This window comes from Lepidothrix coronata, unplaced genomic scaffold, assembly GCF_001604755.1.
Source record: "Lepidothrix coronata isolate B3197 unplaced genomic scaffold, Lepidothrix_coronata-1.0 Scaffold65, whole genome shotgun sequence".
Taxonomy (NCBI): Eukaryota; Metazoa; Chordata; class Aves; order Passeriformes; family Pipridae; genus Lepidothrix; species Lepidothrix coronata.
The window spans coordinates 2,308,038-2,322,026 of NW_016690245.1; the positions used below are offsets into that span (position 1 = coordinate 2,308,038).

A 13,989-nucleotide genomic window follows, 5' to 3' on the forward strand; every position below is an offset into this window, starting at 1 on the left:
AAGGGTACTCTGTAGTCAGGGTCAAAGCAAAAAGCTTCTGTAGTGAGGGAGTTTGAACTTGGATTGTCTACCTCTCAACTGAGGGACTGGGCCCTAAAGAAACAGCTTGCTTCACAGAGTAGTAAAAGTTTTCTCTCTCTCTCCACTTGAGCCACTTGACTTTGTTCAGATATTAAGCGGGATGGAGAATAACCTGCCCAGTCACCCCAACAGAGGAACCTAGGTCTTCCATATACCAAGCAAACCATGCAAACAGAGGGCAAAAACTAGTCCATGCCCCATCTTTTCCCTGTCCATTCCCTCAAAAGCTTGCTGGTGTTCCCATACCAGGAACGCAGAAAGAAGACAAGGGGACAACTTGCAACTCATGTGGTCCCAGTTGGGAACCTCTCAAAGACACAGCACCACAGGATAACTACCTACTACAGATGCAGTAGAAATTGTGTGGTTTCCAAGTTGCTACACTGAGAGTTACGTTTTGATTCCACACTTTAAAGTTTCACATTTTGGTTCATCTCATTGTTCATTCTGGTCACCTCAAGCTGTCAGATCCTAGTCCACCTCCTCCAAGAACCAGCACTGTCTCCCACGGAGCACTTTAGCTCTCACAATGCACCAGCTGACGTGACACAAGCCACCAAGAGGGCAGACTTCAACCATAGAGACCCACTTGGGAAACAGTGAGACAGGAGGTGCCTTGAACTGCACTTCAGACACGTTTATGTCAAACTACCACAGCTGATGACTTCATTTTACCCAGTGGAAACATATCAATTTGGGGTCAAACCAACTGCAAACAAAAAAAGTGTTTTGCAAAAAAACCCACTTCATTTCTCATGTCCTCAGTAGAAAATACACATTTTTCTCCTTGCAAAACTGAGTTTCTTAAAGAAACTTGAGCAATCCCTGCAAAAATAAATTTGACCAAAAGCCACCAACTATTTCTATGCTATTGATGAGTTCATGCACACGTGGCATTTGTGATCCTGCAGGTGGGTCTAACGGCTTATGGCTTAAAGGAATCAAAAATTTACAACACAAGAACTAAAGAGCAAAGGATTGTACTTTCCAGGAAAATAAGGGTCATGTCAGGCTAAGCCCAAGCCTAAAAAATTAATAATGGAAAACAGCTTTTGTAAAATCATAAGATCCTGGAAAGGCATATTGAAACTGTCCTCCCTTTCCAGCCATTATGCAAAGGGCTGTGTGCAGTAATCTTTTGGGAGCCTCTGGGGCTACTTCATTTGTGAAATGCTAACAGTGTGCTAAACCTACCTCTCAGCATGTACTTCGGGGAAAAAACAAAACCCCAGCCCTTTCCACAACTGCCCTTGAGCAAATAGGTTCCCTTACAGCATTATCTTCTTCTGAAGCTGCTCCAGCAACCTGTACCTGCTGCGTCAGGAAAATCCTGCCCGACAAGCTGTGAGGCGCCTGCTTGTTGAACCAGTCGGGCTGTTAATAGCACACAGCGCAGAGCAAGTGAGAGCACGCACCTGCCCCGTGCAAACAAAGAACAGGGAGATACATTTTCCTCTAAGCAGCTCTGCTAGTGAATAGTCATCCAAGTACAGGATCTGTCATCTGCAGCAGCTAAAGGAAGATGCTCAGCAGAAAGAAACTCCTCAGCCCTTACATACTACAATGCTGAGGTCTCCACATCCTTCACACCGCAGAAACTTTGAAATTATTTACTAAGGACCACTTTGCTGTAGAAGAGTGAGCATAGGGCTGGGAGACTGAAGGCTCAGCTCCAAGGCTGCCGCTGCCTTGCTGAGGAGTTGTAAAACATTTTCAGTGTAAGTTAAAGCCTAAGTTTAGGATCAAGTTGGAAACACTTGGAACAGATACAGTTCTCGCTGCCACCTGGACCTGCTGGGGCTCCAGCAGTGCCCAAGAATCCCACCCACACCCTCTCACTTCAATTGCTACAACCCATACCTGATTGAATACACAGCAGGACCCTGTCTAGGACAGAAAGAACTACGCAGAACAAAGCCCTAAGTGACCCAGTGTGTTGCAGAACATGACGACTCCATCCGCAACTGCTTAAAATAAGCACTATTCCATGTGGGAAAAATTGACTTTAGAGTTCTACTGCACAAGATATTTGTAGCCAAAATCAAAACTGGTATTTAAAACACTGATGGAATAATTTCTACTTACAGGCATTCAACTGAGAGCTGGGGTCAGTGCACTTGCCTTTTCTTTTGCTTTGCTTTCGCTCTTCATCCCTGATCTTCCTCTCTGCTCCCTGTCAGACAAGAGATTAAGGAAAAGGGGGAAGAGAGAAAGGAGAGAAAGAGAGGGAGGGAGAGAGACACTTTTAATTTTTTTTGTTTTCAGCTGCAGAGGCAGGAACACCAATTATCCCAGAGCTGTGTTTGTGGAGGTCAGCTCCACAGTATCTGAGCTCTAGGTTTGTCAGTGAGTGCCAACTCTGAGATCTGCTTACTTTTGAGTCCTAGCATCTAATGAAATCCAACAACCATACTCAAGATGCAAACACTTGCTTTTCTTTTAAGTCAGGTGGGGATATGATGACAAAAGATACCCACATCTATAACAATTGTATAAAGTGTGAGATAAAAATATAGGTTAAATGTTTAAGACAATAAAAAATTGCACATTCCCTCAGTTCACTTGATAGATCCTGATCTATAGAAGTCACACCATGCTTGGATCACCAAGTGCAAAACACCTTCCTGCACATTTCACATTGAGCCTGCAGCACTTATACCAGCCCCCCCACTCATCTCAAGCTGCAGACATGCATCCTTTTAAAGCAGGTATTACTTTTCTTTTCATCAGGGCCAGGCCATGGTGGAATACACAGATCCCAAACTTCATGCCTGCACTGTTCCTGGCCTTCCAAACCAAGCAGATGTGGGGACAGTGCCATATTTTCTGCAAGGTGCAGGCAACTATGATAGAGAGGGAAAAGGAAGGAAGAAGGTTTGTACTGGAATAGTGTTAATTCATCCACCTCTGCCCAGACCTCACATGTGACTGTGGGTTACATCAGGGATGTCACATTGCCAGTTCCATGAGGTGATAAGCCCACAGTAGATCCCCAACACTCAATCCTGGTGCTACCATCAGATTATTGCCCAAACTGGTATATACAAGTTCTACCTGTCTCTCAACACCCTCTTGCAAAGCAGGGTAAAAGGTAACAGTTATCTGGCCATAGAAAGCCATTATTTCTCATTCCCACTCCTGCAAAGCTGACAAAACACACCCACATCCTCACATGATGCTGGGGGAAGAAGAGATTAGCTATGACAAACACGGTGTCAAAAACCACGTGGCCATGGGATCAGAATTGGTGCCTAACAGTGCACTGCATGGGAGAAGGGGAACAGCCCTCCTTACCTCCCACTAAATCAATGCTCTATAGGTGTCAGGCTGCTTATGCCTCCTAGGTAACAATGGGAACATCTGCACTAGCAATAAGAAGGAAAGTTAGCCAAGATATTGGATGCACATTAATATGTATCATCTTTTCTCCCACCTAATGAGAGGGACACAAGCAGCTTCAGGCAGTTACTGTGAAAAAGAGAAAAAAATTACACATGAAGACACAGGCATTGCCAGCTCTGCTTGACCCCATAAAGATACAACTACTACAGTGAAGACATCCCACCTAAACCTCATCAGAGCTAGACCCACACCCCTCTGTGACTTCCCTTACCAGAACAGTCACAACATCTCAGCTTGAGAGCAGAAAGATCAGATTGGCTCCAGATATGATTTTTACCTTTCATGTGGAAATAATAAAGTTCTGCTACTCAAACACTGTGCTACAGAACAGCACCTGCTTCCATGTGGAGAACATGCTGATCCAACAAGAGCACACATTTTGAGAAAACCTCTGCCCTCCCGTTCCCTGCTTGAAAGTCAACTTGATCCAAGCTACTGGGGCTCAGGTAAACGCATCTCAAATCCCACATAAAAATAGCAAGTTATGCCTTGGTAATAGGCTTTTCTGCCTTGCAGCAGAGCTCAGGGAGAGATGGTTTTAAACTGAAAGAGGGTAGATTTATATTGGACAGAAGGAGGAAATTTTTTTATGATGAAGGTGATAAGACACTGGAGCAGGTTACCCATGAGAAGCTGTGGATGCCCCATCCGTAGAAGTCATCAAGGCCAGGTTAAACAGGGCTTTGAGCAACCTGGTTTAGTGGAAGGTATCCCTGCCAATGGCAGAGGTCTGGGCTAGATGACCTTTAAGAGCCCTGTACAATCCAAAACATCCTTTGATCATGCAACTAAAGGAACAGTCTCCATGTTGCTGCCCACCCTGTCCCCAGCTGCCTTGCATCCACTCCCTCCTTCCAGCAGCACCTCACTCACTTCTTCCTACCATCCCACAAAAGCCTTCCCACAGCACTGCCCATCAGTACCAGAGTAACAACAGATCCCAGAGGGCAACACTAGCTATAATCTGTGAAACCCTGTATTTAATCTTCCTCATGTGGATGCGTAGCTGAGGTACCGTTTACAGCAGAGAAGATCTTCTTCCTCTAGGACAGGTCAGCCCCATCCCTGCACAGCCCAAATACTGCTAGGCCAAGCCTGAATGAAGCTTGTACCATAACATGCAATAGGATGACATCATTACACCCATACTGCTTTACTCAGGTCTTGAAACCACATAGGATTAGATAAAACCCAAACATCCTGGGCATCTGTGGACACCCTTTCCACAGAGAGAATACAAAGGAGAAGACAAACACAGGAAGAAACTTGTCTCAGAAACAGCAGATAATAAGTAGAAACATGTATCAGGAGGTTTCCCTTCCACCCAAGCATGGGAACCCTCCTCTTTCACTGCTTCCTTGTGTGAAGGCCCCCCCATAACATCAACTAAACTGTTTGACCTTCCATAGGATATCTATTGATTTGTACAAAGGAAAAAGAGACAGCAGAGGATTGCCATGCCACTATCTGGGTTCAAAGTCAGTTCAGCTGTGCAGTGCAAGCACAGTCTTAACAGACAAAGGAATTGAGGACACGTACACAGAACTGTCCCCCGTTAGGAGGCCAACAGCATCACAATTTGCTGCTTTTTTCCAGCACACCTCCACACTATAGGCTTGGACCTACACAGAATAAACATGGATAACAGAACTTCTACAGGTAAGAGTGGCCACACAAGGACAAACACATTCAGGACTGCAACAGGTGTAGGTACTGTAGTAACAATGGTCCTGTAAACATTCAAAACCAGCTGACTGATTACCCAAGATTCAATGCAGAAAATAGGCAGCTTTTCTGAAACGCCAGTGCTCTTACAGGAGCCTGGAGCAAGCACCAGCATCAGGGTCAATGAGTACATTGGGTTTGTGGGGCAAGGTTTTGGTGTGGCAGTTTGGGGGCGTTACAGGGGTGGCTTCTCTGAGAAGATGTTTATTCTAAGAAGCAACTTGCCCCATGCCCAACAGAGCCAATGCCAGTTGACTCCAAGATAGACCTGCCGCTGGCCAAGGCCCATCAGCAACAGTGGTAGTGCCTCTGGGCTAATGAATTTAAAAAAGGGAGAAAACCCTCTGTGCAGCAGCTGTCAGAAGAGACAAGGGGGAATATGTGAGAGAAACAGTTCTGCAGATACAAAGGTCAATAAAGGAAGGGGAGAAGGTGCTCCAGGCTCTGGAGTTGAGGTACACATCTGCCTTTTTATTAACTGATTTGTCTTATTAGCAGTAGCACAAGCCTGTCAGTAATTTTAGCATGGTGTCAGTAATTGATTGAACAACTTATGAGTAAAAGACCCCCCCCTACCCTGCAGCAAGTTCATATTCACTGTTTTGTAGAGAATACAGGTTGATAACACACAAGACTACAAGATTACTTTAATGAAAGAACTTTAGATGGCACGCTTGCCTCGGTCTCATCTTAAAGAAGAAAATTAAAAAAAGGAGGAGGAAAAAAAAAAAGACCTGAAGCCCCTAAGACCCCCCCAAAAAAAAGCCCCTAAGACCCAAGCTTCTTAGGCTTACTGGCAAGTCTTTAAGATGGCTCTGGAAAGCCTATGCTATTTCCCTGTAAATTCTTTGCTGAAAACATCACTGGGAGCAGCTACAGGCAGCTCTCCTAGCCATGCAGGAAAGTAGAGGGGCCTATTTAAAGGCATATAGATGGACAACAGAACATGGCAGGATGAGTCAATGGGATGCTACAGCAAGGGGACAGTGCAGAGGGCTCTGCATATTTTGGGCAGTAAGTGGAGGCAGAACAGTGGTGCATGAGATGAATCTTTGGGTCCGTGTCCTGGGCGATCACCAGGCAAGACCACACAGCGTGACCAGGGAAGAGCCAGCACAGGACTAGAGAGTGAGGGTTACAAGCCCATCTCAGACCTGCAGCTGCAGAGAGGTATTTGAGATATCACTTATAAAAGTTCATCCTATAGAGTCTGGATGCAAAGAATGAGAGGCCCTAATCAAGTAGGATACCAGCAGAATAGGAAGTCCACATGGTTCACAGCAATCAAAGGAAGAACTGAGGAAGTCCAGGAAGCATTTAGCTCTGCCTAGAACAATCTTGGTCACTCTGGAAATAGCAACGTTGCACATTACTTTGGAGGGTCCTTCAAAAGACTATTCAGGCAGCAACAGGTTACAAAGATTGGGAAACACCCTTTCTTTGCAGTTAAGCTTTTACAGCAGCTTCCAGCTCAGCTCCTACTGTTTCTTTCACAGCTTCTGGTGAGCAGTGGTTTTGGGACAGGCGTCAATTCCCTGTGTGCTGAAATCGAAAGGCAGAGCAGTCAAACCACAGCACCCATCCAGCTTGTAAAGGGGCTTTGCTACACTGATCTATCACACAGTGATACATTTTCTGCTCACAAGATATGCAAGTTATTGGTTTGTTGTTTTTTTGTTTTTCGGGTTTTTTTTTATTACAAGTGCAGTAAGAACACTTTAAAAGGACCAAGACAATACAGCCTGGGGAAAAAGACAAGCCTTCTCTTGCTCCAATCATTGGCAATGATTTCTCCTGCTGAAGGCACTCTGCAGGACTTCCCAGTGTCAGTCTGTCACTGACTGACCTTTCTCCAAAGTCAATGCTCAGGAACACTTCTCAGCACTCCAGCATTTTGAGAGCAGCAAATTTATCTGAGGTCATCACATTTATGAGCCAAGTAGAAGGGGTTGAAATTTTTTCCTTGCAAAGGCTAGACACAGACAGGACTCTTCAGTGAGTCAAAATAGCAAGTGACAGAATTAGGAGGAGAAAAAAAAAAAAACCTGCTAAGCTGTGGAACAGCCTTTCTCAAACAGTCACTGGCACAGTGACCCAACCTTACCTTGTCACAGAAGACTTTAATTTGACAGTAGGCTCTGTGGACAGGTTTGTTACTCCTGTTATTGTAGCTGTAGGTGTCAATCTGAAGATTCAGGGGAAGGCCTTTAACTCCCTTCTGAGAGGAGAAATCTGTGCTGAGGCAGTTCACAGAAATGAAAACCTGCAGAAGAAGAAAGCAGAACCCATCAGTAGTGACACACTGACTTCTGGCTGACCACTGAGCAAGGGACTACTCGGTGACTGCTGAGATCTAAATGCTGGTCCTTGCCACTACAAGCAGGTCCTCTTTTCTTCTGAGACATCAGATAAAATCCCCAAGCACCACAACATTCTTAAGTCTTTATATAAGCCATTAGAGGGGACGAAATCATTTTATCCAGAATAGATTTCAACGAACTCTCCCAACTTTAGGAAGACTCCATCCATCTTTCCTAGTTTTTTCCACCCAAGAAATCCCAAATATAATCAAATTTTTAGCAGAAGGAATCGTCCTATACTCAATCTTCACTGCTCAGTGTTTATCATCCTGGTAAGGACACAACCATGCTTCGAAAAATTTATGCTACTTCGGGCAAGTTAAAACAAATCTTTCCCTGAGTTTTACATAAGCTGCTGCTACCGCAGCTTATTCTTGAAACTAGTTGGTCGAAGGGGTTTTATGTTGTTTTTTGTAAATGTCATTAAAAGCTTTTAAAAAATATTAGGGAACATGTTATCTTTAAACACAGGAATAATGCCATTATTTCAGTAAAAATTTCTGGGCTTCATACTAAGAAGTTGAACACTACTTTGAATATTCCTCAGTAAGACCTGCAATATCCTGTTAACATTTAGATTGAAAGGGAAAGAGAAATATTTGTATTATTCTTATAAAAAACTTAATTACATGGGAAATTAACTGTGATTTTGAATGTATCTAATTTAATTTTCATAACGGTCTAAAAAACCAAGAAAAACCAAAGAAGCCAAAACACACACGCAGGCAGAGAACAAGTCCAGTGCTGCTTAAGAGAAGGAAGAAATATCTTTATGTGGGTATGAACAGATAGACCAGAGTATTTTGTATCCAGAACATGGGCTTGCAGCATGCCAGGCTTTTCTATGGGCACAGTGCCCATTACCAGCACGTCTCAGAAGAAGCTGCAAGGATTAATTACCAGGAATTTACGAGCCACCAAGACCTGCAATGACTCCTCTCCTCTCTGCCTCAAGAATAAAGGTTAGGAGCTCACTGCTTCACAAAGTAATCAAAAGCCTTGGGAGCCAGAAGCACCTTCCCAGAGATCTTGCGGCAGCACCCTCCCCACGACCCGATGGCTCGGTGGTGCTTCGGGAAGCGCCATTCGAGCCTCCGCAGTGAGCTGGTGCCACCTCCCGGAGCTGCAGAGGCTCACGCCAGGCTTGGAAAAGCTTGTGGGCTTTGGTTTTGCTGAGTGCCGCTTATCGTGGGCCTCTTCGCACAGGTTCTGCAACACCCTTTAACAGTTTTAACGAAAGAGGGGAAATGGAAATTTTGTAACTATCACCAGATTAGGGTTATAAAGCAATTGTTTTTTCCCCACCATGGATGTTTTTTCCATCTTTTTGCTGTATAAAAAGACAGGGCAGGGAGGAAGAGTAGCGCAATTAAGCAACTTCTCTGTCTTCTCCCAAACCTGTGCTGTTCTACGACAACTTTTTGTGACAGTGTTATATACATCTCAAATCACAGCCAGGAAAATTATTTTAAAATAAATTCTTCTCAGTCTTCCCCAGACCAATTCAAAGTATGGCTTTGCCAGCTTTTATCCACCTGCTTCCCTTTTTGCTACCTTTGGCTTTACAAGGGCATTTTGCCTGCAGCACTGGCACACCCCAGGGGGAAGCTTCAAGGAGTCTGAAGAGCTGCTCTCACCGGCTTAGGAGCTAGGTAATCAGATGTATGCACAGCCTAAATAATTGCGTTCCCTGAGTAGGGGTTTTGTTTTTTAAAAGACCCTCAGCTCTGGTGTTTGCATATTTTTACATTTTAAATTTTAATTTTAAATTTACCTGCACTGAATATTCATGCATAACTCATTTCTGTATGAAGAAGTTACTTCATTCTTTAAGGAAAACATGCCCAAGCAACCACGTCAGCAGGTCCACCACCGCCTCAAAATTTCTGTGAAATCCCTCAACTGAGTTTCACATCACTGGACACCAGCAGTGTTGAATACCAGTCACCAGTTCTCCAGTATATGTTGTCACTTCTCTTTTGAGACTTCAGGTCCGTTTTCAGTTTTTATGGCTTACCGGCCACACAAAGCCCATGCACCACACTGGGCTGAAGGTCAAAGAGTCTCTGCATGGCAGATGCATGTTACTACAGTGGAGCTGCATGGGTATCCCATGGGAATTTAGGATTGCTTGTCAGATGACAAAGATTATCCTCCTGCTTTAGAGTCTCCTCATTTGATTAGCTTTGGCTTTAAGCAGCTGATTTCATTTTCATACCATTTAAGTCTTCAGGACTCTAGGCAGGAGATGACAACTAAAACCTAATCACCTCTCTGAAGCTACAGGGAGCCACCAGCCTGTCTTCTGTTTGTACTGAGCCAGTACAAAAGGACCATATACTTCTCCCTACTCATCCTGTAACTCCTATTTTTGAGCAACTTCAGGATACCTCAAGTTTCACAAAACAAGAGTTTTAGCAAACAGCTCTTCCAGTTTGGGCTAAAACAGTTTCAGCCGGGTGCTTTTTGTTCAGGAAGATTTGACTTGCATTCAAAAAGGAACATAAGGCAAAGTGACTGCGCCAGCTACATCCCCACCCCAAAATTGCCAGAAGAAAGAAAAACATAACCGCAGAAGTTGCTCTGCGTCTTCAGCCTGCTGAGCAAGATTCCTTTTCATGTGTTCAACCTATTTTTCTAAAGGCAGTTCCGCATTCTCAGCTATATTAAGATTTGCTGTTACTTAAAAAAAAAAAAAAACAAAAAACAAACCATTTTCATCTTGCCTCCCAAGATTCGACATAAAGGCAGCACTTAAAAATAGAGCATTGTCAAGCCTGGGCACTTACAAACATGAGTAAAGCCCTCAAAAGTTACCCAGATTTTCTTTAAAACTGAGATTTCTAAAGGGATTAGAAACCTGTTCTCAAGTAATTTTGCTTGCTCGGAAGTTAAGTTTTTAGTCTATATTTGAATCATATATCTAGGCTTTTCTCTCCAACAAACTCAGACTTTATTTTTCTTTTACTTTTTGTTAATTTTTTTTCCATGATTTTTCTATCTCTTGCTTATGAAAGCCAAGACAGTCATTGAGACAAATGGCTCCACAAATGACCCCCCACACCTGGCATTCACCCCAACACACTAGAGTCTCCTTTCTCCAACACTAGGCTGAGATTCCTGCAGCCTTTGGGGCAGATGAGCAGTGGCCCAGCTGCACACAACAAAAGACCGAAGGCAGAAGGATTAAAGCACCTCCTCTGGGATCATGCTGGAAGCTAACGTGGGAAGAAGTCAGACCTCATGACTTCCCAGCCTGCTTTAACCACCTGACCCCTCACGCCCCTCCTCACCTAAGTTGGGAGGAACACACCGTGCCTACATTCAAATCTACAAGAAACAATCTTCCATTTTAATAATGCAGAAAAAAAAAATTAATCCGACAGCTCTGCTGTGTGCCCTCAAGGAAGGGCAGCAGAGACAGCCAAGTTCTTTCCACACAGCACCTTTTTCTAACAAGATCTGCCTTTCAAACAAACCAGGAAAAACAGGCATAATTAAAGGGCAATCAAAGCCCTGCAGGAACCTCACTGTCAGCGAGATGAAAGATGCCTTTTTTAAATGAAGGCTTGCATACCCAGATCTTTTCTCCTTGGTTTATCTTGGACGCCGTACTCTTTTGTCACACAAAAAGCACCAACAATTTTGTTAGTCCAAAGGCTACATATGCAGCAGCTTTAGATGAAATGTCACCTTGTACAGCCTCATCTGACTCACTGCAGAGCACAGTTGAAAAGCAGCGGTACGCAGGTACACACCAGTGACATCTGGGGCTGCCATAGGTAATGGTGAGCAATTCCACTGGGTATAAGCACATCATGAGCTCCGACCAGTCCCCAGACACAGGTATGGGTCACACTATTGTGCAAAGTCCTGTACATCCTTCTGGATAAGGCCCTACAGAGGCAGACTTGGGATTTTTTTCCAGTCTGATCACCTTGCTCCACATGGCTTTCATTTCAAGAGAAGACAGGTAAATTGTATTTACCTTCTCCTATTTATGCTGTTATATTTTTGTACCCAAAGGATTAAGACATTACTCACTTATCCAAGTCCATTGGATATTTCTTTCTCTACTGAAAATTCAGATAAAAACTTTAACTTTTTTGACACTAGTAGGCAAAAGCCACTCATTTTAACCACAGAATGGCTTGGGCTGAAGTGACCCTAAAGATCATCCAGTCCAACCCCCCTGCCATGGGCAGGGACACTTTCTATGAGATCAGCTTGCTCAAAACCTCATCAAATCTGGCCTTGAACACACCCAGAGATGGGACATCCACAACTTCTCTGGGCAACCTGTTCTAGTCCCTCACAGTAAAGATTTCTTCCTAATATCTAATCTAAATCTGTCAGTTTAAAGCCATTCCCCCTTGCTCTGTATCACTACGAGCCCCCATAAAAAGTCCCTCTCCAGCTTTCCTTCTGGTCTCCTTTAGGTACTGGAAGGTGCTCTAAAGTCTCCCCAGAGCCACCTCTTCTCCAGGCTGTACAACCCCAACTCTTCAGCCTGTCTTCATAGAAGTGCTGCTCCAGCCTATGTTATGTTCAACTTATATTATATTCGGTCTATGTTATATTCAACTTGAAATTGTCAGGATGCTTTTCATTTTGGATTACTGTGTCTGTAAAGAATACAGAGTCTGGAGCCTACAGTACAACAACCAGAGACAGATTAAACTGTCATGAGCTTCTTTCCAGGGAATGCAGTTGGATATTGTTTTTCTTGACCTTGGTTAAAATAGTTTCAATGTTCTGCCCAAAACACAGCAGACAAAGGGACTCCAGTGGGTCCTGAGACCATTTCCCTGACACAAAGGCAGTGTCTCCCCCTCCTGTAAAGAAAAACTATCCAGAAGCTTGAAGTTGGTTATTTCAATGCTGATAGCTGAAAGCATATGGTTTCTCTAAATGCTTGGACAAATATAAAAGGAAAAAATAAAGGGCGTTTTCTGAACATTTGTCCACATACGTTTCACCTATGCTGCGAACTGGTTGGATACAAAATATCTCCAGTCCAAAACCCTTTTAAATTACACCAGCACAGTTCCAAGCCCTTCCAAGAGGCAGAGCTGTCAGCCTGGGCACTGCCTTGTGCCAATCCAGCTACATGGCTTCCAGGATTGGCTCTGGGTCAGAGCCAGGGAGCTCGGAGTGCAGGCAGGCAAGCACAGGTCTGCCTGCACACACCACGAAGGCATGTCCTAGAAAAGCAATGCTGGGAAGACTCTTCTGTCTTTAAAAGAAAAAAACCCAAACCCACACTTGGGTGCAGATCACCTGAGAGGTGCCTCATCTTACTGCTCTCACATTCGTTTCTTCACCTCCCACATGCACCACAAGTTTTGCATCAGCAGGAGGTGAGCCAGGAGAGAGAGAGAAAAAATTGGGCAATTCATGCACCTGTGGGCTCCTCAGCCACCTCTTGCCTTTGGGATCGGACACTCCAAATAAGGCTTGTCTGGCAGATGTGCAATAGGGCTGCATCCGTTCCAGCTCCACCCAGTCAGACTCAGAACCATCCCGCTCGCAGCCCAGGGAAGTTCGTTTGCATTCAAACGTACCAAGCCCGATTTGGGTGACTGACACAGAGCCTACCATAGGTCCCACACCACACCAAGGAATGACAAGTGGGAAATATCACCCAGTTCCAGATAAGAGAACATCCTCCTAGCAAGTTCACCCCATCAACAAAACAAAAATGCATGGTAATGAAAGGAAAATACATATTCCTGCTCACAAAGAACAATGCTGATTGTTATTCCAACCTGTTCCAAGGCAAGGAAATATAGCAATGTCTCTGCTCACAACATATGGGAAACCTGGGGATAGAGGTTCCCAGTCATACTGATGCTTCCTCCCACCCCGTGCTTTGATAAGATAAAGGTGTGGGGCCAGGTTTTGTTAGGTTAGTTGGAAAGAAAATAAAAACAACAGTTTGGCAAAAAAGTGGCAATATGCAGAGAAAAAAACCCCACCAAGCAAACAAACAAAAAACCCCACAGAAAACCAAACTCACACTTCCAAACCACCACCACCAATAAAAGCCCCTTAAAAACCAAAAAACCCCAAAACCCTGACAAAACCAAGAATTAAATCTACAAAGGCACAAAAACGGCTGAAAAGGAAGAGTAACCATCAGGTATAAAAGGAAAGCAAAGAAAAAAAAAGATCACCCTAATTTTCCTACTAATTTTCTCTACAGAGAAGCTAATGTCAGGAGATTTTTCATTCAGCTTTAGGAAATACATCATGAGCCCCATAGTTGGAAGGACCAGACAATGGCAGAACTTGGGACACCAAGTTTGAAAGAAATACAGTGAGTTGAAAACTTGGTTCTAGCTGACAATGCTTAAAATCAAGGGCAGCATATGCCTGTTTTTCAGAAAATCCATGACAGAGCAGGGAGAGGTGTGTGTTA

The 13,989-nt window shown here is 44.0% G+C and overlaps 1 protein-coding gene across 1 annotated transcript in view; it reads right to left on the reverse strand.

The window, feature by feature from the left end:
- The window catches only part of GRHL1 (grainyhead like transcription factor 1), a 42,022-nt gene that overhangs the window by 9,082 nt on the left and 18,951 nt on the right, over window positions 1-13,989 (reverse strand). The window contains exons 9-10 of the mRNA XM_017818071.1: window positions 7,313-7,471; window positions 2,167-2,254 (exon numbers count right to left, since the gene is read on the reverse strand). Of these exons, the coding sequence (XP_017673560.1) occupies window positions 2,167-2,254; window positions 7,313-7,471 (247 nt within the window). The remainder of the gene's footprint in view (window positions 1-2,166; window positions 2,255-7,312; window positions 7,472-13,989) is intronic.